Source organism: Aquarana catesbeiana, linkage group LG13 (genome assembly GCF_042186555.1).
Source record: "Aquarana catesbeiana isolate 2022-GZ linkage group LG13, ASM4218655v1, whole genome shotgun sequence".
Classification (NCBI taxonomy): Eukaryota; Metazoa; Chordata; class Amphibia; order Anura; family Ranidae; genus Aquarana; species Aquarana catesbeiana.
The window spans coordinates 53,750,436-53,775,169 of NC_133336.1; the positions used below are offsets into that span (position 1 = coordinate 53,750,436).

Below are 24,734 nucleotides of genomic sequence, written 5' to 3' on the forward strand. Positions count from 1 at the left end.
CTTTGGCAGGTACATTGAGACACCTTGAAGAATCTAAATGTATACATCGGAGTAGCTTTCTGGGTGACACAGTCACTTTGAAGGCTTGTGTTCAAAACAATCAGTGAAAACTGGAGGAGACAGAATCTGGAGGGGCTGTGCATGGCAACCAGTTTGTTCAGTAGAGCTTTGAAAATGAAAGCTAGAAGTGGACTGGTTGCCATGCACAGTTGCTCCAGATTTGATAAACTCCCTTCAATGACTGTTAAAATAGATCAACCAGGAAGCCACAATCCGCATATTACGGCAATAAATGGGCCTTGGTCAGTTTATGGTTTAAAGGATTAGAAATAAAAAAGGATGTCAAAAAGGTACCAGTAACCCAAACTCTGCCTTACATTTTTGTCCCAGAGCTTCCTGAACTTTAATGTCCAAAAGAACCAAAAAATTATGAAAGGAAAGACTGAAAATACAGCAAAAATGTATAGGATAGAGCATAGCTTGGGACAATGGTGAACCAAAACCAAAGTTTTGGTCCATTACAAAAGCGACCAAATAAATGTAAAATTCATTTAGTTGTAGGTTTAAAGATCACTCCTTTTTAAAGCGGTTTTCTACTTTAAGCAAAAAATGGACTTTAACTTACTATGGGTAGCAATTCAGGGGTGCCTTGTGCCAGGCCACCCCACTATTTGCACCAGCAATGCACTTGAAAAGTGGTATTGTGTTCATCTATATGGATGGTAATACATGGTTATGGTCAAGGAAGTTAAACTAAATGGGCTGACCTAGGCCATGGTGACATCTGAAGGTTGTAAAACCATTCAATATGGATAATTTTAGCTCTTCTGGATAACCATATGATCTGTGTAGGTGTGTTCAAAGATTTGATTGCAGCATAATTAATGATTGAACAATTACAATGCCCAAATCTAGAAATGGCATGTGTGAGAAGATGGAGACAATGTCCAGATGGTCTGACAATACTATTCAAGTACATCTCATACAGATAGGGAGTACCCCATATGTTTGACACAAATATGTGCATGAGGACAATCTTGTATAGATTTCCTTAAAGCTACTGAAAATGTATGTCTTGAGTCGAGTCTTAAGCATTGAGTACACCCTTCATTAGGTAATAAGAAAATATAGTTACCCCAATGCAAATACATAATTTAATTTGTGATGGCAGTCATTTATATGCCTACAAAGAAAAAAATATTTGGACCTGTTCACACTAGTAAATTACCACAATGCACAAATCCAGATATGCCCCCAATTTTTTTTTCATAAAAGCGCAGCAAAACACAATGCACAGATGGTACACAACACAAGTACCTTGTGGTGCATTGGAGATCTACACAAAAATTATTGGCATTGCATTATATTTTTGGCGTTAGGCTTAAAAAAACAAAAAATGTTAGTTTAACATAATAGTAGATTATGATATATTAGATTAATGGTTTAAACTTGTTCCTATAAGTGTATATAACAAGTCTTACCAGTAGGTAGAGTGCATACCTCCTAAATTTACACAGTTTAGGAGATATCTACATTTAATGTACAGTGTGCTCTGTGAGCGAGAACCAGAAAGGAAGACTGGGTGAAGATGGAATCGATGACAGCTCAGTGCTGAAGACCTTTGCTTACAAAATAAGCTTGTCATAATGTGCTAGTAAACACTAGCACATTATGGCATAAACCTACCTGGGGCTCATTTAAGGAAAAAGAAAAAACGATAGTTTACTCTGGCTTTAAAAAGGGAGCTACAGGAACCATTCACACTGATTCACCACAGTAATGCTCTGAAGATTATATTTTTTGTGGTTTTAAAATGTGTTAGTGCAATGTACTGGTGTGAACACAGTTTCCTCATTATATGGGTATTTTTTAAAAGCAGCAAATAATAGAGTCATTGCTTACAAGGGAATGTCAGAGAAGGGACATGTCTATCACACAATGTGAGCCCATTTTTCATTTAAAGTGAAAACACCCTTTTGATTCTGAATTTTTGTTTGCATTATATAAAAGATGTTAGTAAACTTTTAATTAACAAAGTGTGTGCAATACCAGATTACACTTGCATGTAAAATTCAGAGGTAGCCTTAGTGTTCAAGTTGCAAATACACTTGTGCCAATATAACCCAAGCTCTAGGAGTTCTATGTTTGAAAAACGTACACTAACATGGTGAACACAATACGGAAAGGCTAGACTGGAACAAAGAGGGACAATGAGACCTTTGCGCTACTTTGCTCTCCAAGACATCGCAAAAGCTGAACCTAAATACACTGATTATACGGTCTAACATAACAGGCTTTATACTAGCAAAGCACAAAACTAAAAAATAAAAAGAATTGAGAAGAGTACATAGATACATTACAGTGCCTCAATGGTTCAGCAGGTTGTGCTTTCATCCCTGGTCCAGATTGGAAGGAAATAGAAGGCAGCTGGTTTAATATTGCACGGATACAGACCACATTCACTGCACTACGCTTAACAAGCAGTAAAATAAATGGAGAAAATACATAAAAAATGATCCCACCCACCATCAATCAAAGAGGTAAATACAAGCAGCAGAAAAGGAACTATGTAGGTACTAAAGCCAAAGTCAGGATGACAGCCCAGGGGCATTCGCATTTAAGCACATCAACTATGGCAGCTCCATGTATTTCATGTCTTAAGTGGGGACTGGGATTGCGCAGGCTATGGGGTTAAATTACCAAGCAAAAACCACTGTCCAGTTTAAATGGGAAGTTGCAGTCTGCAAAAAAAAAAAAAAAAAAACTAAAAAATTTCCCCAGAGCTTAGTAAATGAGATGAAGCTCGGCTGACCTCTGTCATGCAATCACACGTAAGCAATTTCTGTCATGCAATCATACGCAAGCCTGACTTGGCTTCAGCTGACCAGACACAAGTTGCTACCCATAATAAATAAAAAGTCCATCATCTTCTTTGCATGTGTTTGGGTATTCTTTGCAAAGTAAATTTTCACCGCATTCACTAAGCCCTGGGTTGCAAAATATAAACTTCCCTTGCAAAGCGAACAGCCTATTTGCCAATAGTAAATCAAGCCCAATGATTTCAGCCAGCTTTAAAAAAGTATTTATTTGCTGCCTAGAATCAAAAATAATGGAGGCTTCATTTTATAAATTTACACTAGAAAAGGTTTGTGAATTTTACTGGTATTAACACGTGCTCTTGTCTGTCTGTGCATGTAAATGCGTTTTCTTGCAAATGTAAGCTGTACACTACATATCTTGAACACCTGATAATCCCTACAGAACAGGGGTCTTCAAACTTTATAAACAAAAGGGCCAGTTCACTGTACTTTAAACTATAGGATGGTCAGACTGGCCAGTGGGAGAAGAACATGTTCTGGTGTCAGTGGGAGTAAAAAATACCCCATCATTGGTATTAAAGTGTTACTAAACCCACAACTATAAAATCCGTCTGTATATGCAGTAAAGCATGCTTGTTATACTCACTGTTGAACTTAAAGGGTTAACCCTGCGCATTGTGAAAAAAGGCTGTTTGATGCTGTATGCACAGATCCTCCTCTTCTTCCACTGACTCCAGAACAGGTCCCCATAAGACAGATACTGGGGTCAGGCTGCACATGCTCAGTTTGGTTTGTATTGCTAGAGTTTTTTGTTCTTGGAAGAGTGCATATGATCAGCACAGGGCAAATCAGCACTGTCCAGAGAGAGGGTCAGGGGTCCTGGATTCTGATCGGACAGCGCAGTGCAGTATGAAATCTCCTCCTCCTACAATCTTTAACCAGGATCTGATAGAAGTCACATAACTGCTATATACTGCTGATAAGAAAAGGTATTTAGCAGTTTATATTTACTAAAATAATTGCATTTCCATTTTCTGTGTATTGTGGGAGACCAGATATAATGAATGCAGGATCCTGGGTTTAGTAACACTTTAAAGGGAGTAATTCGTCCCAATCGTTGGTGTCAGCAGGAGATATAATTCTCCATCATTGGTATCAGTGGGAGGAATAGTGTCCCATCATTGGTGTCAATGGGAGGAATAATTCACTAGTGTCGGTTTCAGTGGCAGTAACTATGCCCCAGTGCTGCTGACAGTGGGGGAATACTGCCCCAACGGCCAGATAAAGCAAGCAAAGGGCAGCATCTGGCCCTGGGCCATAGTTTGGAGACCACTGCTATAGAAGATTGGACATCCCATTTAAAAAAACAAGGCAATTATGGAGTTCACTCTTCAGGGAAGACTTTCCAGGAGATTTTACAGTGTGTCTGTGGGGCATTTGTGAGGTTGGGTACTGATGTTGCAAGAGAACACCCGGGTCATAATCAGCATTCTAATTCAGTCCAAAGGTGTTCCTAAACACCAAACTTCACAAACCATGCTTTAATCAAAGCTGGCACAGATGTGCAGGAAAAAAAAGGGGGCCTTCTTTCTTCAAGCTGGTGCTACCAGATTGGAATCACCCAGTGTGGTAAAATGTAGGCTGTAGTTTTAACAGTACCCTTCACTGAAACACCTGAACTCATTTTAGTAAGGTATCCAAATACTGGCCATGCAGTAGGTGTGATGATCAGGTGTTCACATACTTTTGGTTATACAATATATCTGTGTGTATTAGAAGTTTGATGGGCACAGAAGCATGTGATTACACTGGAAGAATGGACAGGAAGTACTCTCTGAAGGAAAAAAAAACAAAAACAAATGTAAAGAATGTTTTTCTGCAGGTTGCCTTTTCTGTGCATTTGTAAAAAGGACAATACGCCAAAATGGCGGCTGGGCAGAATTGGTGTCAGTGGGAGGAATAGTGCCCCATCATTGGTGTCAGTGAGGGGGGGGGGGGTGCCCCATCATTGGTATTAGTGGAAGGAATAGTGCTCCATCATTGCTGTCAGTGAGGGGGGATGGTGCTGCATCATTGGTGTGAGTGAGAGGGATGGTGCCCCATCATTGGTGTCAGTGTGTGTGTGTGTGTGTGTGTGTGTGTGTGTGTGTGTGTGTGTGTGTGTGTGTGTGTGTGTGGGGGGGGGGGGGGGTGCCCCATCATTGGTAATAGCGGGAGGAATAGTGCTCCATCATTGGTGTGAGTGGGAGGGATGGTGCTCCATCATTGGTGTAAGTGGGAGGAATAGGGTGCCAAGGACTGGACAAAGGCAAGCAAAGGGCCACAGTTTGGAGACCACTGTTCTAGGGTGTGACTCCATTTTGCCAATAATCAAATAACTAAAGTGCTTGTGTAATATATATATACATTTATAATGGGACTGGCACTGAAGCTCATCACTGTATAGTCCATAATGACAGAACTGAAGAGGGGCAATTTAAAGTATTTACATCAACAATTAACTTCTCTTGGCTTCCAAGCATGCTATTGAAAAGGTTTTGACATATCAGATCATAAAGAGAAAAAAAAAAAAAAAAAATTACCCATTGATCCCAACAGAAATCTTTGTTAGCTGATAACTTCTGTGTTGCACTCATATCAGTTACATTGACCCCAGTTCTCTCTTGGGACTACAACACACCTTCACTAGTTAGCCTTAAAATGGTTCTAAAGCCAAAAACGTTTAACCTTCATGCATTCCCTGCATTAAGGTAAAAAACGTTTTATATCTTTCTGTCCTCCCCCTACTCTGTGTGAAGGGGAAGAGAAGGGAAGAAGAAATCAAGCGCTGTGCACGTCTGCATCTCTTCTCCCCTCTCTTCCTCTTTACACAGGGACTTGGGCAGCAGCATGAGCCAGCCAATCAAATGCAGTGAGGAGGAAGCGAGGAGCTGAGACGCGCTGTGTAAGTCTTTGGAGTGTGTGCTCCATAGACGCACACAGCTTGGGAGTGAGCATGCACCGAGAGCCCCCATAGAAAGCCACTTGCTATGGGGGCATGCGAAGAGGAGGAGCCAATATCGCTGGTGGGGGAACCTCAGAATAGGTTTGGGGCCATTCGGTGCAATACCATTTCCCAGAGGAGGTGAGTATAACATGTTTTCTTTTACATTTTTTAAAAACATATACAGCCACCACATATTCATATTAATAAGCTATAATGTGTTCCTTTTTTGGTCCTTGGGTCAAAAGCCAATTGTTTTTCCCCATTTACAGAAGGGAATGGTTAAAAGCCCCTCAAATAATGTTGCCATCTATGTCCCTATTTAGAAGATTTGCTTTTAAGTGAAGATAATACCCACTTAGAAACATTTGTCATTGAACAGGAGTCCCCATCGGAACATTTCACCTCTATTCATCACTTTACACAAAAATCTTGGCTTTAGATGGACGTTAAGCTGTGCTCAATGCAGCAAAACAGAGGCGACAGCATAACGATCAATAGTAATAAAAACCTTCTAACAGTATGGAAAGCTGGAAACACTACGTTTTACCAGTAGCAACAAAAACAGAACCAGGGAGGGGGAAGAGCAATAAGAAGAAGGAAATATTGCTGTCACGTTAGCTCAGTAAAGCACAGGACCCAACTAACCCATATTTACTGCTTGTTAAGTGTAGCTTTTTTTTAAACCCACATATACATCACATAAGGGCAAGATTTATTAAAAATCAGAGAGGAAAAAAAAGATAAAGTGCTTAAAACTATAATATAATAGCTTGATCTAGATCCTATGGGCAACATGGACCATTTACCCATGCATTTTTTTTTTGTTAGTTTAATAAATCTGCCCAGCAGAGCCCATATTCTAATAGCTGGTCACCCAACAACTACACACCAGAACTACACATATCAGAGCTCTTTAAATCTATGGGAGAGAACATCAGCCATCCACATTCTGGACCACAATAGTGTTGAAATGATTAAAAAAATAAATAAAGCTTTTCAGAGGTCTGCCAATTTCCAGCTGTCTTTTTTTTTTTTTTGCACAAGTGCGTCAACATTTCACCAAGTGTAAAAAGGAATTGTATTGCAAAAAAAAAAAAACTCGGAGACAACAGCTGACCAATTATACCATTTACAATAAAGCAGGTTTCTTTAGTTTAAGCTGGTCTTGAGCCTTTGGGATATGTTGAATTATTTACAAAACAGAAGTCGAATAAACAAAGTCAACGCAAAACACAGAAGAAAGTAACCATAAAAATATGGCACAAAAATATACATTGTTTCAAAAAAAAAAAAAAAATACAGACGTTATGACTCCACGACATGCGGATCTCTTTTGGGAGTGATGTGGCACGCAGTGAGACGAGGAAAGGAAAATTCCCCAAACCACCAAAGCAACTTACCTTCTTGTTAATTTTGAAGTTAATTTACTAAATAGATTAGTGGAGCCTCTACTTCGAGTCTGTGACAGAGGTGTGGCTTCGTGGGATAAACTAGGCGAGGCGGGTGGTCCGTTGTAGGTAGCAGTGCGTCGCTCGCGGAGCTGACCATGGAAAGTGCTTCGGCTGGCGGTTCCTCTGGGAAATCGCATGCGGTCTGGAGTAGTGGTGCTTGTTATGCTGTGCGTTGATGCTACAGATGTCCTCTGATCAGGCATTGTGCTGTGGGATCAAATATAATTCAAGTCACTGCTGCATATAGTCTGGATAAAAAGCAGCTTTGGCTCTTAAGAGCAATAAACTCGATCATATAACACAATGACATTCATAAAGGTTTATGAAAGAGATCCATGACCTTATCAGATGTGTAATCTCAAAAAAACAATATAATTATAGATATATTTATCTCTGTGTGTCTCGCTCTCTGTCTCCCCCTCGCTATATCTCTCTCGCTATATATAGAGAGCCAACGTTTAACCACTCAACCTCCAGAAGGTTTTAACACCCCCCCCCCCCTGACCATTTGGCACTGCCGCTACTTTAACTGGTAATTGCGTTGTCCTGCAATGATGTACCCAAACAAAATGTATGTCCTTTTCTTAACACAAACAGAACTTTATTTTGGTGGTATTTGAGCACCACTGGGATTCTTATTTTTGGCGATAAACGAAAAAACACCTAAATATTTGAAAATAAATATTATATTTTCTACTACTGAAAAACAGTATTTGCCTCAGGTGCATATTTTGTGGACAAGCCAAAGATGAAAAAGGCCATCCACCCAAAAAATATTTAGGTCCAAAAAGCATCGAGTACCCTAAAATTTGATATTTAATTTAGTTGGGTTGATGTCAATGAATTAAACAACCAAAAAGAGCAGCGCTATGTATTTTACATGTGATGATTAATATCCACATATAGCGCTGCACTTTTTGGTTGTCGATTTGCGTTTATGCTTTGTGCTAAGGCATTGTGCCAGCTGCTTTGTTTTAATTTTGTCCAAAGCGTTAAATTATCTTCCCTTTTATTGATGTCAATGAAGTACCCACCAGAGAAAAGATTTCTAAAGCCGACCATAGATGGCTCAAATCTCAGCCAGTTTAGCAGAGATCGGCCTAGATTCGAACCAGGTATGTGCAAGGCTGATTGTACCCAAGTTTATCAACTTGGTACAACCAGCTTGTCAGATTTTTAATGTGATTGCCAGTGGCTATAGCCGCTAGCAATAATCACTGGGTGTTCTCCCAGCCGGGATGACTCCCCCCCCCCCCCCCCCCACCCAACGGGAGAACACAATAGCTCTGCGGGAGGAATTCCCCCATCAACACGTTCAGTGTTGATGGGGAAAGTTTAGCATTTTTTTCCCTGCAATAGGTGGTTGCAGGAAAGAAAATTGCACCATCTATGGCCAGCTATAGGAGAAACAGCGAGATTCCTGTCCCAAGCCCATGCCTTCACCAAGCTGTCTGAAGGGAAGTCTATTATTGCGGAGTCCAGGTGTTATTCATTTTAATCTAGATTTCTACTGAAAGTGCTAAAGAGCCATCAATTCTCACCAACTACAAATAGGACAGACTATCAGAAGTTGGACTGTGAAAATTTCATCTCTGGTCACTGCAGGCCATAAAAGCGTTAAAGATCTACATATCTACACACTGACGCACTTCCAAAACTGAAATAAGTGGACTTTCACTTTAAAGGCCAAGGAACTCTTTTCCATATACACGTATGAATGTGATTAATAGCATTTTGGAAATGTAATGATATTTCAGGTTTATTGCTCATGGGGGTTCATTCACATCTATTTACATTGGTTTATACCCTTAGTACAAAGCTGTACTTAAATGATGAATTTACATAATTTCATCTGAAATTAACGTCACTGTAACACACCCAATCAACGTATGTATTTGGTGCTTGAATGTTACCATAGATGTGAATGTAGCCTTAACAGAGAAGGTCAGGGAGGAGTAATGAAGAGATGCATCAGATGCTTTAGAAGCAAAACAGTGAAAGCCAATGGAAGATAATGGACAACGACATCTGAACGGAGGCTGAAATTTCACAAGAACTACAAGTTATGTACACAGTCACATGTCACAGTGTCAGGAGAATTTAGTACAACGTTGTAGTGTGGAGACCTACTGCACTACAAAACAAACATAATTAACAGCAATTTAAACTGAACCTGTCATTAAAAACAGCATAATTTGTCCTATAGCCGGCCATAGACTGTTCTAATCCCAGGCGGTTCAGCAGGAACAGCCCAGATTAGAACAATGTATGGGCAAGGCTGAATGTACCCAAGTTGATCGATCAACTTGAGACACAACCAGCCTGCCAAATTGTACATGTGAATATTGCTAGCGGCTGTTATAGCTACTAGCAATAATCACTGTGTTCTCCTGGTGGGCAAGGCTTCCCCCACCGGGGGAACACAATGTCTCTGCAGGTGGGATGCCCCCTTTAACACCGATTGTATTGATGGGGGAATCTAGCGATTTTCTTTCCTGCATCCAAATTCGCTCCCTCTATGGCCGACCTAAAGGGTTCCCTACGTCAGATGTATTTGAGTTACAGATGAAATTTGGGTTGCCAAATCATTCATTGCTTAATCATTTTTTTCAGAGATTCCAAAAATGAAATTTCTCCAACATAGTATCTGCTTCTTTATTTCTCCTGCTGCGTTTTTCAGAATATGAAAAAAAAAAAAAACAGCAGCAGAATTGAACTTCCTGATAACAGCCACAGAGATTTACCCATAATGGAAAATGTTTGGTGGCTTTATCTTTATTCTTAAAAAAAAAAAAAAAAAAAAAAAAAAAAAAAAAATCACTTCTGAGGACAAATTATGCAACACATACAAACTAAGAATATTTCGTACAGTGCTTGCATTTCTCCTGCATGACAAAAACGCAAAAAACGCATCAAAAACGTGAGTCAACCACAAAACTGAAAAATGCATCAACTGCAGCCTGCATAAGTGTGAACCTAGCCTAAAGGCCAACTCTTGGCTGCTGTTAAAATTACTCATGCAGTGGGGTAACCCCAATGCACTGCATGTGTTAAATGCTTACTTGGATAGTGGGGAAAGGAAGAAGTAGAAATAATTAACTTATTCCTCACCCCTCCTGGCAGTGGAGACACTTTTCTGCTCCGGAATGAGGACGGGACCCTCGCTGTTCACACACAAGGCTCAACCAGCAGTCCTGCTTTGTATGCGAGATGTCATCAGGCAGTGAAGTGATGCCGCTGGTCATATGAAGGGAAGCATGCCAGAGGGATAAGGTATCTCTACTTACTGCTTCCCCTCTGAACAAGCAAGCATTTAACCCATGTAGTACATGGGGACCAAATGCATGGGAAAATGTAACAGCAGCTGGGCTTTAATACCTTCAATAAATGTGAATATATTTCATAAAATACATATGATGCATTTAATGACAGGTTTGCTTTAAATGCCATCCACAAACATTTTGAGGGGGTGGTTAAGACAGCAGCCTGCATTTAAATCTATATTTCTGCCTGTAGTACTGCAGTTCAGATCAAACTACATAACGATCCTTGAACATCTTCCTCTGCTCACTGCCACCTGGTTAGAACTAGGTTGCTACCCCACTTACTTCAACAGCAAGACAGGTAGCACAAGCAAAAGCTAAGAGGGGAGGAGAAAATGCCAGGAACCTTGCTATACCAGCTCACTGCAATTGCCATTTACTTTAAGTAACCGTCATTATTACCAAGTAAATCTAAAGCCTAGTACACATGGGCCGAATGTTGGGCGGCGTAGGTCAGTTCAATAGAAACCGGCCAACATTCAGCCCGTGTGTACTGGAGTTAGGCCGGCTTCTGTTGAAGGGGCATGATCAATCAGCGCTCTCAGCCATTAGTGTCCACCCTGTCAGAACACAATAAAACAGCAGGGGTGATCGCTGTACTAACATTGGATAGTTAGTACAGCGACTCCTCCTGAGCTGTCAGTTTTTTTCCCCATTCAGCCCTGCTGGGTTGCACGAAAAGAAAACTACTAGTGTGCAAGCTTTTTTTTCTTGTCTTGGGAAGAGTAGGAAGGGGCTAAAACCTTTATCAGATGTTGTGCGCTTTCTGTGCTTGGAGAGATGTCCTGTCACTTCCTGTCCAATAGATACAAGAGGAGGATATATGTCCCTTCACTTCCTGTCCAATAGATCCAAGAAGAGGAGAGATGTCCCTTCACTTCCTGTTCAATAGATCCAAGAAGAGGAGAGATGTCCCTTCGCTTCCTGTTCAATAGATACAAGGAGGAGCGATGTCCCTTCACTTCCTGTCCAATAGATACAAGAAGAGGAGAGATGTCCCCTCACTTCCTGTCCAATAGATACAAGAAGAGGAGAGATGTCCCTTCACTTCCTGTCCAAGAGATACAAGAGGAGAGATGTCTCTGGTCTTCTTGTCCAACAGATATAAGAGGAAATCTATCCAAAACCTATCTAAGCCCCTCTTATACTCCGGTCACAGGAATAGGCGTCCCCATTGAAATTTTTTCTCTCTTTCTGTTCTGGTAGAGACTGAACTTTGGATTTTCCCTTTGCCATCAATGTCTGCAACAGCAGCAACCAGGATAAAAAGTGTGAAATGGGGATGCAGACAGTAACAGGGTGTTGAACCCTTCGCTACTTTATCCAAAACAAAAAAGTTTTGGCTTTAAATATACTTAAACAGTTTTGGGAAGAGCTTGTATTTTTCACAAATTATGCTGTAATGGCAGGTATATATACATATATAATTTGAGTCCACGAATGACATTGGAGAACATTTAAGCACCTTTAGCTTAGGAAAGGAAAAGACGAAAAAATATATAATGACCCAGCAAGCAATACAATACCTGGGCTTTGTATTACAACTGGGAGACAGACCAACACCGAGGGGCAGTGAGGTACAGGTTAGTTTGACATTATTTTCTGAACGGGGAGGGGTAGATTTGGTTGATTGTGTTATACGTAGGTGTTCTTTTCTTACTCAGCCTCGAAGTTATCTGCTTCACTGGCAATTGGTGGTAACATCTCCGAATGCCTGGAGGCTGACATGGACATCGATTTCGGATGCCGCAGCCGAGCAAAGATGGAGGTTATGGCGAATACTGAGGCAGGACTAGTTGCATAAGTGAAAATTCCTGTCAGGCTGTGATGGGGAGGGGGGAGGGGAATAGGTTTGGGCAAACAGAACAGTATAATGGACCAATAAAACAGGCTCACATGATTAAGAGCAGAAAATTCTACAGATGCAAAAAAAAAAAAAAAAAAAAATTATAATAATCTTGTACTGTCACACATTTTTTATAGTAAATACTGCACAATTGTCAACACGTATTCTTCTAGCTTATCCATTCAGGGGTAAAAGTCATGTGTGGAAAACTTCCTTGGCTCCTTAAGATGCTAGCAATGAATGCCGATTGAAGGAGAGGGTGTCCTCCTTTGAACAATTTTGCCTTTCTGAAACGGAGTAGCGCTGTCTGCCCATGGCCACGGCAATGAGATGGCTTTGCCTGCTTGCATTCACTGACATCTCTGTGCTGTGTCGAGCAACATTATGTAAATTTCCGCTCCAGCACCACAACACGTACTGACCTACATAACACTACGTAAAAAGGCTGTTGCTGGGGTGGGGGGTGGCTTTAAGGAGGCTGTAGGGCTATAAAAATAAAATCTAATATCTATTTCAGCGACACAAAATTAACCACTTCTGCCCCAGCAGCAATGAGGGTGTATTTAGCTCATTTGCACACAGTATTACACTCTTTGACCTGAATCAAAGCTCCCCATTGCAGCATTAGCGGGAAACTTATTTCTGGCTATGTTTTTTTTCTATGACCCTGGGAGGGGATCTTCTCCTGTTTCTGCCATAGCACTGTTGGGCTGGCACAGCAACTCAGCTACTTGAATCAACAGCCTGTACTATATATTCATAATAAAAATACACTAGAATGTGGGAGTCATGAATTAAAAAGATCTGAAAGGAGGTCCAATTTAAAGTGACCCATGCCATTCTCCTCTTACTACCCCCCTCATCAGTATCTGTGCACAGTGGCTGTTGTAAGCTTTTTATTGCACCCACTTATGTCACATCTCTCTAGAAAATCCCTAGACACGAGCTGTGAAAACTCGGTGTAAAAATTGAGTTTACCGTTGCAAGTCTGTCAGTTGTTGTCAGTCTGCTGGAAGCAATGGTATCATACCTTCTTTACAGATTGGCTGGAATTTTCTTCTGCTGCCTAACCTTTGCCCACAGGAAAAAAAAACAAACAGCCAGCCAAACGGGACAGCGGGGATAAAGGTAATAACATTGTTTGTCGGTAAAGTCGATTTTTACACAGCGGTTATCCAGGGATTGTTACAGAGCTCTGACATGAAGATGAGCAACCATCTATTCATTGCATAGCACCTAGAAAATCTTCCTGGTCTTAAAGATTAAATCCAATCAAAATGTGGTTGTAAGTGGCCAGGTTGAACCCTGTACTTGTAATTGTATTAAAAAAATAAATAAAAATCCAGTGGGTTTTGACACAGAACGGTAAATACATATCTGAATTACTATTACAGGATTCTAAAATAAAATTAAAACAATACATTTTGCCATTATAATCAATGCTACTTTAGAATAACCAAGAGAATACCAGCATAAAAATGTAAACAATAATTTGCCATTGCAAAGCCTTGTAAAGGTAAAATTCGGGATATCACAGAACAGTCCAACCAACTTTTCATACCTGTTCTCTTTGCCGTTTTGAATGACAGAGTGCCGGTCAGTTGAAGCACGCTCGCTGCAAACGTAAGTATTCCGACGTGTCATTCCTCCGGATGTAGAATTACTCTGATGGGAAAAAAAAACATTGAATTTTTGAGTGTACAAATCCTACACTTTCATAAAATATCCTTTTTTCCTGCACTTTCATCTTGTGATGTGACCTAAATAGTGACCCTTAACATTTACACTTTCTACCATGGGGCATTTTCTGGCAGTAACACAATCTAATCCTGTTTAAATGTCAGTTCCATAACACGGCACAGTTTTCCCACAGCAAGAAGGGTCATGTAAAAAGTACAGGATTTTGGCACACTTCGTGTTTGGAGTGACAATTAATCCATTCACCAGCAACAGGGCCTAAAAAGAACCAGTAAACCTAAAAGCAAGAAAAACACTGTGTGAAAAGTTAATTTATATGAAAACAAAAAAAACTTACAACTACGTGCACAATACATAAATGTATTACACCACATACCAGCTTAGGAAATTAGAAACTGAAGATTATTTTGCAGACTGTTCTATGCAAGATTCAATTTTAATGGATAAAATTCACCTTTTGTAACAGAGCCCCCACAAAGTCCCTGTTTTGACAGCGAGCTGGGGATCTTCTGACCCCACTCGCTGCCACGTGGGGCTCCACCCAACGGGCCACATCATCCATTCACAGTGTCCTGTGGGTTGGAAAACTACAAACCTGGCTTGTAGCTCTCACTGAACTACCATGGCAGTGTTGAGCGCCGTGATAGTTCATTCTCTGTCAGTGTGTATCTGCTTGCCCATATGAGGCATTAGCAGGCAGATACACTGACAAGTCTGCAGGAGTCCTGTGTGACACCAGCGATCGCCTAATCATGGGCACAGTGCTTTACAGGCTCCAAGTAAAAAAATTGAATAAATGCAATTTTTTTTTTACCTGCAAAAAGAAAAGCATTTATTTATTTTAAAGGTGAAATTATCCTTTAATTTTAATGCAAAAAAAAAGTAAAGTATTTTGTATAGGCGTTTGTTAAAGTTATAATGTTGACCTAAAAGTATCTTTCCTTAAGATTTTTATAATATCTGGCAATTATTTTTGTTCATAAAAATATGATATGGGCCAAAATTGTGGACATAGGACCCTTATACCTAAATGAGCTCGTTAAACAATTCCTAGTGTCAACTCCATATCAATGCCCATGCATTTGGAATAGTATGTATGAGCTTTACTCGATTAAAAACGACCTTACATGCATCATATTCTACAGTTAGTTCTAATATGTTCCAGAAATATATAAAATAGGTCACGTACTTTTATACTTACACTGGGGACAACTGAACTCTTCTTTCTGTCCGGGATATCTGCTTTATTAGGATTGTTTGCGTTTCCAAGCATCGGGCTAGGAGGGGTCACACCCCTCCCGCTGACTGCGCTGCTACTTGACTTTCGAGACTGTACCGCCTCTTCTTTTAGATCGTTATCTGTGGTGCTCGTCTGGCTTCGTTTTGGGTAAACTGTAACTGCAGGGATGGCAGGGCCAGCTACAGGAACAGAGAACACACCTGTTATTTGTCTGAAAGGATTCAGGAACGCCACAATCTAGGCCCTAGGTAAAAACTGACAGCAGTAAAAACGATTCTCACACACACACACACACACACACACACACACGATTTCAAGCTCCAAGAAGGTCACGTCTAATAACTAAGGATTAACAAGTGCAACTAACAAATTGTCCATTTAATATAAATATATACTCTTTAGAAGAATTTCTAAGCCAATAAATTTGCAACTGCACATTACAATTAATACATCTAAGCGCCAACTGGCACTGGAGCTCGGTAGGGATATTTTTCACTGGCACTTTGAACTTCATGCCTGTGGAGGTGAAAGCATAACCAAACATCTATGGAGTATTTATTGCACTGCACAATACCTTCCAACATACAGCAAGTCCACTACATACGAACCTTCGAACTAACACACTTTCAAAGATACGAATATGTGTTTACACGTTTTTTTTTTTCATTTAACCCAGCGTCCGGAATAAAAAAAAAACGCAACAGATCGCCATATCAACATAAGCAATGTTGGTGCAGCGATCTCCCCAGTTGTGCTATTGTGTTCTAACAGGGAGACTCCCCCACCAGAACACACTGATCAGTATTCTCAGCATTTGCCTGCAAGCACTGATCTTTGTTGGACTTGCGAACAAACTCCCAAAAAGGAACTCGTTTTTAAGTAGGGGACTTATTGTACCATGTTTTATGCACTGGGGACAGGAGTGGAAGGTAACTGGCCAGACATACAGAAAAGGAGAACAGGAAGGATTACACTAATGTGGTCATTCAGTTGTATGGAAGGGTAGAAGAGGGCAGGTGACACAGAAAGGTGAAGGCTCTGTATAAAACATGTCACTCTTCTGATTATGCAGTATAGAAGGGATGTACGAATCACAGAAATTATAAATCTTTTGTTCAAAATAATCAATCACATACACTAAACAGACTCACATACAAGTTCACATATGTATTAAGCACTTTGCGAACACCACAGGAGATGGTTTGTCTGCTAGAAAGTGCTTCGAAATATTCTTTTTAAAGAATAAAGTAAAATATATATAATATTTTTTTTTTTACTTATATGTTAATGTTACTCACTCCTCGGTTCTTTAAAAAGAATAAAATAAAAAAAGAATCAGCCCTTATTAACTGAAATGGTGTGGTTTTCTTAGCAATACCCTGCAGCATTGAGAACCAGAACTATGTAGCTATGTATTTCGAAGCACTTCTAGCAGACAAACCATCTCCTGTGGTGTTCGCAAAGTGATATATATTATAAATATATAGATATAGATACAGATATAGATATATATTATAAATATATATCTATATCTATCTATATCTATTTATTTTTTTAATTAAATGCACTTTTTTTGCAGGTAAAAAAAAAAAAATGCATTTATTATTTTTTCTTTTGGCGCCTGTAAAGCATTGCACCAGTGATCAGATCATTAAGAACTACAAGGACACAACCACAAAGGATGTCGGGGGCTTGTAGTTCATTCACACACAGAGTTGGTCTTCCCTACTGCTGTCACAGGGAGTGTGAGCAGCGGCTACAGCATTGGGAACATAAAAATGGGGAGTAACATGTAATATGTTCCCAAAGGTGAACTTATCCTTTAATCTGCCACCCCAAAAATAATGTGAACCTGTACTGCAGTAAAAGTTTACTCACCGTGGTCACTGTACCGTCTCTGTTTCTGGCTAGAAGAGATACTTCTCTGCACCTTGTGGTGAGGGGATTGTCCAGTGCTATTATTGAGATCGCTGCTCGGTCTTACTTTAGCCAGTGACAAGTTACTACTAGAGCTGGAGTCACTGGCATCCAACTGTAAACATGGAAAATGTATCATTAGCTGGCGTGACATTACATTCTACAAGGTTACCATATGACAAAAAGACAAAAATTACACCCACAAAGTATGTCTATACTGGTGTATTATAGATCTTCGTTAAGCAAAAATATTTCATTACCAATTGGTGTGCATTCCTCAGATTCTATCAATACATACACCAGGGCTGTGTTTTGGCCTAGGCCAACAAGGCCTAGGCCTAGGGCGGCACTTTGCGGGGGGCGGCAAAATAGGCCGCCCCCCCCCCCCCCCGCATGAGAGAAAGCCCCCCCACCCGTCTGACTGATTCCCGGCTCCCGCCTCCCGCACACTTGCAGCCCACGGCGGCCGGCTTTCTGTAGCGGCACCGCTGTGTATGGGCGTGTATCTCACGCCCCCTACTCTCTGACAAGCACGCCCATACACAGCGGCGCCGCTACAGAAAGCCGGCCGCCGTGGGCTGCAAGTGTGCGGGAGGCGGCAGCGGGAGCCGGGAATCAGTCAGACGGGTGGGGGGGCTTTCTCTCATGCGGGGGGGGGCAGCGTGTGTCACTCGCGCCCCCCATAAGCAACAGGTGACAGGTGGAGCCTTAAGCTCCGCCTACCCTCCCCTGCACTGCTTTCCTGCAGTGAATCTTCTCCTCGGCCCTGGAGCTGTGACGTCAGGAGGAGAGAGAGGAGCACGAGGGAAACCCCCAGGACAGCAGGTACAATGATTTAATAAAGTATATCAGTATTATGCACAGTGGCTGCGTTTGATGGGGCACAGTGGCTGCGTTTGATGGGGCACAGTGGCTGCGTTTGATGGGGCACAGTGGCTGCGTTTGATGGGGCACAGTGGCTGCGTTTGATGGGGCACAGTGGCTGCGTTTGATGGGGCACAGTGGCTGCGTTTGATGGGGCACAGTGGCTGCGTTTGATGGGGCACAGTGGCTGCGTTTGATGGGGCACAGTGGCTGCGTTTGATGGGGCACAGTGGCTGCGTTTGATGGGGCACAGTGGCTGCGTTTGATGGGGCACAGTGGCTGCGTTTGATGGGGCACAGTGGCTGCGTTTGATGGGGCACAGTGGCTGCGTTTGATGGGGCACAGTGGCTGCGTTTGATGGGGCACAGTGGCTGCGTTTGATGGGGCACAGTGGCTGCGTTTGATGGGGCACAGTGGCTGCGTTTGATGGGGCACAGTGGCTGCGTTTGATGGGGCACAGTGGCTGCGTTTGATGGGGCACAGTGGCTGCGTTTGATGGGGCACAGTGGCTGCGTTTGATGGGGCACAGTGGCTGCGTTTGATGGGGCACAGTGGCTGCGTTTGATGGGGCACAGTGGCTGCGTTTGATGGGGCACAGTGGCTGCGTTTGATGGGGCACAGTGGCTGCGTTTGATGGGGCACAGTGGCTGCGTTTGATGGGGCACAGTGGCTGCGTTTGATGGGGCACAGTGGCTGCGTTTGATGGGGCACAGTGGCTGCGTTTGATGGGGCACAGTGGCTGCGTTTGATGGGGCACAGTGGCTGCGTTTGATGGGGCACAGTGGCTGCGTTTGATGGGGCACAGTGGCTGCGTTTGATGGGGCACAGTGGCTGCGTTTGATGGGGCACAGTGGCTGCGTTTGATGGGGCACAGTGGCTGCGTTTGATGGGGCACAGTGGCTGCGTTTGATGGGGCACAGTGGCTGCGTTTGATGGGGCACAGTGGCTGCGTTTGATGGGGCACAGTGGCTGCGTTTGATGGGGCACAGTGGCTGCGTTTGATGGGGCACAGTGGCTGCGTTTGATGGGGCACAGTGGCTGCGTTTGATGGGGCACAGTGGCTGCGTTTGATGGGGCACAGTGGCTGCGTTTGATGGGGCACAGTGGCTGCGTTTGATGGGGCACAGTGGCTGCGTTTGATGGGGCACAGTGGCTGCGTTTGATGGGGCACAGTGGCTGCGTTTGATGGGGCACAGTGGCTGCGTTTGATGGGGCACAGTGGCTGCGTTTGATGGGGCACAGTGGCTGCGTTTGATGGGGCACAGTGGCTGCGTTTGATGGGGCACAGTGGCTGCGTTTGATGGGGCACAGTGGCTGCGTTTGATGGGGCACAGTGGCTGCGTTTGATGGGGCACAGTGGCTGCGTTTGATGGGGCACAGTGGCTGCGTTTGATGGGGCACAGTGGCTGCGTTTGATGGGGCACAGTGGCTGCGTTTGATGGGGCACAGTGGCTGCGTTTGATGGGGCACAGTGGCTGCGTTTGATGGGCACAGTGACTGCGTTTGATGGGCACAGTGACTGCGTTTGATGGGCACAGTGACTGCGTTTGATGGGCACAGTGACTGCGTTTGATGGGGCACAGTGAGACACCCCCCCCCGTGATAGCATTAAAACTCAGCAGCTAAAAATACTGTAGCTGCTGACTTTTAATAGTAGGACACTTACCTGTCCAGGGATCCAGCGATGTCGACACCTCAGCCGATTTTCGGATTGGCTCTCGGGTTTTGCCACTATCATTCATGGTAAGGGAAACCGACCGGTTCCCTACTGCACATGTGCGAAGCGCGTTGCCCTTTCTGAATGGCCCAGCGGAGGAAGGAGGAGGGGGGCAAACTTCAGAGGGGACAGCGCAGTCTCCCGGAAGTGGGGAAGGGTACCTGTCAGAAACAGGTACCCGTTCCCCCCTGAAAGGTGCCAAATGAGCCTAAAGAGGAAGGGGTGTTGTTTACAGATGATAGGGTGGGTCTTAAACAGGAAGGGGTGTGGCCTCGGCAGGATGGGGTGGGTCGTATTTAAATTAGGGGGGTGCATGCGTTTAGTCAGGCCTAGGGCAGCACAAAACCTAAATACACCACTGACATACACCAAAGTTCAACTCCCTTTACTACTAGCAGTAAATTGTTGATCCTACTATTTCTATGTTTACCTCACTTGGTGCAGAGGATCACCACTTCTGTCAGCATTGTCACCATCTACCCTAAGGACTACAAGACTGCATAGGCACGCCAGAGCTACCCCATTATGTACAGGTATTATCACGGTGAAAGAAGTGCCAGCAACATCTGCAGAGCATGTACAAGGTCTCGCTCTCTCCTGACTCCAAACTCACGGGACTTGACTTTGGAGTGTAACTTTGGTGCAGCTATGGATGGGCGAGACTTAGATGTGACTTGTTGTCCCCTCTGCAAAGTTGGACCCACTTTTGCTTGTAAGATTTTCATGCAACTTTTGAGGGCTAACACCGAAGTCTATGGCCATCAAGTTGTATGAAATTCAGACCAAAGTAGTGCATGAACTACTTTGAAATTGCACATATATGAATGGTCATCATTGGAAAACATGGGGTACGACTCGTCATGCGACTTTGTTGTCCAAAGTCGCATGACAAGTTGCACAAGTGTAAATGGAGTGTAAATCTCCTAGCAAAGGCTGCCAGGCAACGTAGTTGAACAGAAAGGGGACATTTACCAGGTGCACACCCAATGCCCCTGCATGAAGGAAAAAACAAGAGGCACAGCAGTCATGGGACCACGAAAAAAAAAAAAAAAAATCCTTCACATTTTGTGGAAATGCACATATAGCAGTGCAATCAATGCACAACACTGTTACCGTGACATGTACTGTGCCAGTGTTATTGAGATGGCTGGAGTACTTGCCTTTACTGGACAAAATGGTGCTCTAAGCTGCCTTCAGTTCAGCATGCGGTCCAAGAAAGGCAAGTTTGGCAGACTATTACCATTTATCCCAGTAAGATTTAAAGTCCTCAATTATCATCTACAATAAATCTACATGTATTATCTTTCTAATTGAAAGCAACGCTTCAATATTTAAATTTTTTTATGCAAGTACAGACATTAGCGTATCTAGTTTAGTTTCATCGTACGGTTTTGTAAATCTTTTCTAAGAGCATCTGCCAAATCCTGTGTAGTCAGTATATACCTGGTTAAAACAGAACTATGCAGAAATATTTTCTAAATGGGTTTGCATCCCATAGAAAAACACATTGTGACAAAGTAACTACATTTTGAGAACCTAGTGGTTTTTTTTTTTTTTTTAATTTTAATTTTATGTAAGCAGACATAGGAAAGATACAGAAAAGAGACAATAAAATGTTTCAGGGCTCGTTCAAACCAGTGAGCCGCATTGATCACATGGCAGCCAGGAGAGACAGTCACCAATCTCGGCCCATTGCACCATTTGCCTTTTTATTGCAACGATCATTGCAATGCGGAGGTTCGCGCGTACAGGCAGTCCGAGTTACGAACGACTCCTACTCATGACGCCCTCAAATGCCAGCCACTAGTGCTCCACGCTTGTCCTGGATACCTCCGGACACATCCCATACTGCAGTACATGTACTGCAAGGTCAGAAGAGCCCCAGATAACATAACAAGCACGCGGAACATCCCACATCCATGTACAGGCGGACGTTACACTTACGAATGCAGTGTTCTGACCGGAAGTTACACTTACAAATGCAGTGTTACGACTTACGAACAAACCTACAGTCCCTATTGTGTTCGTAACTCGGGGACTTCCTGTACAGCAAAAAGTACTGACATATTTGAAAACAAGGCATTTTGATTTGTCTAAGCATTGGTGCTGTGCTGCAGTTTACAACTGCACAAAGAGCACAGATATAACCTAAATGTGCAGCTAATTGTATAGCCTGCTGGTTTGTCCTACCTCAGAGGATTTTCTTCCAAGTAACAGGTAGGTAGCCGTTATCTCGTCATATTTCATCTTGCTGAGGGATTCTTGAATTTCCTCCTTTGAATATCCCATTCCTATCATTATGTCTATTAGGGAACAAGAAGTTTTAGTGTTTCACAGTTTTATAAAATTACATATGTATATACCCAATAAAAATTATTTTATCTGCCCCACAGAAGTCAAAAGAAGTCAAGGAGACACCTTGTAGGCAGGTTGCGATTTGCACCTTTTCACCAAAAAGCCAAATGCAGTCATGTTTAACTGCTTCAGCCCCAGAAGATTTGACCCCCTTCCTGACCAGAGCACTTTTTGCGATTCGGCACTGCGTCGCTTTAACTGACAATTGTGCGGTCGTGCGATGTTTTACCCAAACAAAATTGACTTTTTTTTCCCACAAATAGAGCTTTCTTTTGGTGGTATTTGATCACCTCTGCGGTTTTTATTTTTTGCGCTATAAACAAAAAAGGGACAATTTTGAAGAAAAAAAAAAGCAATATTTTTTGCTTTTTGCTATAATATCCCCCAAAAATATATAAAATAAATATTTTTCTTCCTCCGTTTAGGCCGATATGTATTCTTCTATATTTTTTTTTTTTTACTAAAAATATCGCAATAAGCGTATATTGACTGGTTTGCACAAAACTAGGGGATAGTTTTATGGCATTTTTATTTATTTTTTTTACTAGCAATGGTGGTGATCTGCAATTTTTAATCGGGACTGTGAGATTATGGCGGACACGTCGGCCAATTTTGACACATTTTTGGGACCATTGGCATTTATACAGCGATCAGTGCTATAAAAATGCATTGATTACTGTCAAAATGTCACTGGCAGGGAAGGGGTTAACACTAGGGGCGATCAAGGGGTTGTGCTCCTTAGTGTGTGTTCTAACTGAAGGGGGAGAGGACTGTGTAGGGGAGATGACAGATCGCTGTTCATATCTCTTCTCCCCTCAGAGAACCGGAAACTGTGTGTTTACACACACAGATCCCGGTTCTCGGTGTGCCACAAGCGATCGCGGGAGCCCGGCGGTGATCACGAGCGCCGGGCACTGGTATCAGCTCCGTGGGCGAGCAGGGGGCACGTGCCTCTAGGGGCCACAGAGCAAAACGACGTTACATAATGTCGTTTCGCCCAGCCGTACCCTTGTGCCGCAGTACAACTGCGGCGGCTGGTCGGCAAATGGTTAATCTGTGACATTTACACTTCCTGGAAATCGTGAATTTCATTAGATGCATTTAATCAGCTCAACCGTGCTGATTCTTGGGGAACTCAGATGGATAATAGGAGGTCATGTCGCCATGACTGACCATCAAAATATAGGAGCCTGCAGTGTGAAATGGCTTTTTGCCAGGGGTCCCTGCTGAGCAAAGGACTAGAACAATGCAGAGACTGCTACCATCTGTAATTAAGTGAAATTTTTTTTTTTTTTTTTGCGTGTGCTGGCAGGTAAAACTATTCACCTTATTGAGTAGTAGATAGCACCCCATCAAGAGGATTAAACTTAACGTGGTTCTTAAAGCATTCTATCTATGCAGGCAAAAACCTCCAGTATGCAGCTCCTCCCTCAGCCCCCCCAATACTTACTCAAGCCCGATCACGATCCAGCGATGTGCATGAGAGCAGCTGCTCTCCTGGGTCTCTGCCATAGGCTCCTGCTGTCAATTACAACCAATAAGGAGGGAGCATGCAGTGAGGCTGAGCCCTGTTCTGTGTGTCTAATGAACACACAGAGCGGGGCTGGGAAGCGATCATGCACGAGTACCACCATATCAAACAGCTTACTATGGGGGCACTCGGAGAAGAGGGGCCAGGAGCGCCGGTGGGGGAACAGAGAAGAGGAGGATCCTGGCTGCTCTGTGCAAGACACAAAGAAGGGAAGTATGACATGTTTGTCATTTAAAAAAAGGTATATACTTTTAATATCACTTTAGCTTGCTTGGAACATTTGCTGTATTATTTAGACATAGTCAGGGTAATTATAAACCAATTATATTTTTTTGTAATGACATAAAATTGAGGGCCCAAACACACTAGGAACAGCATTTGAAATCGCACAGGAACTACACAGAGAAATTCACATGCAGTTCTGTGCGGTGTGATTTCAGCCCATTCATTTTGAATGGGCTGAAAATCACACTGCATCAAAAGTAATGCATGCACTACTTTTTGAAACACACTGCGACTGGATCGCATGGTATATTTGTACCATGCGATCCAGTGCAGGCAAACACACTGCGTTTGCGATCTGCGTTTGAGGCATTTTGAATTTATCATTGCACTGTCACCAACTGCAGATTGCAATGGCAGTGCTATTGGAAACAGCACAGGAATGTGGGTGACCTGCACTGTATTTCAGAGTGAAGGAGTCCTAAAGGAGGGAAAGTCTCAGTTGTCACCACTAGAAGGATTTCCCATCTGTTCCTATGACAATTTAAAAATTGCGATTTTTTTTCCTCACCTTTCAGTCCTGGTGACAATGGCCATCAGGGCAAATAGAGAGCAATTTCCCCAGCAAAAAAAAAAAAGAAAAAAAGTTTGGCTATAGATAAACTTTAGGGCACAGGTGTCAAACACAAGGCCCGCGGGCCGAGTCCGGCCCTCCAGGCCATTTCATGTGGTCCTCACACCTCTTGCAGCTGCAGGAGAGCTCCA

The 24,734-nt window shown here is 42.7% G+C and overlaps 1 protein-coding gene across 12 annotated transcripts in view; it reads right to left on the bottom strand.

The window, feature by feature from the left end:
- The window catches only part of MARK3 (microtubule affinity regulating kinase 3), a 140,510-nt gene that overhangs the window by 13,824 nt on the left and 101,952 nt on the right, over positions 1-24,734 (bottom strand). For 4 of the 12 annotated variants that reach the window (XM_073610499.1, XM_073610501.1, XM_073610497.1 and 1 more), the window contains exons 11-16: positions 22,052-22,164; positions 17,242-17,395; positions 15,313-15,542; positions 13,987-14,090; positions 12,240-12,401; positions 7,206-7,463 (exon numbers count right to left, since the gene is read on the bottom strand). In XM_073610499.1, the coding sequence (XP_073466600.1) occupies positions 7,206-7,463; positions 12,240-12,401; positions 13,987-14,090; positions 15,313-15,542; positions 17,242-17,395; positions 22,052-22,164 (1,021 nt within the window). The remainder of the gene's footprint in view (positions 1-7,205; positions 7,464-12,239; positions 12,402-13,986; positions 14,091-15,312; positions 15,543-17,241; positions 17,396-22,051; positions 22,165-24,734) is intronic. The other 8 variants (XM_073610504.1, XM_073610508.1, XM_073610505.1 and 5 more) reach the window with 3 other exon arrangements.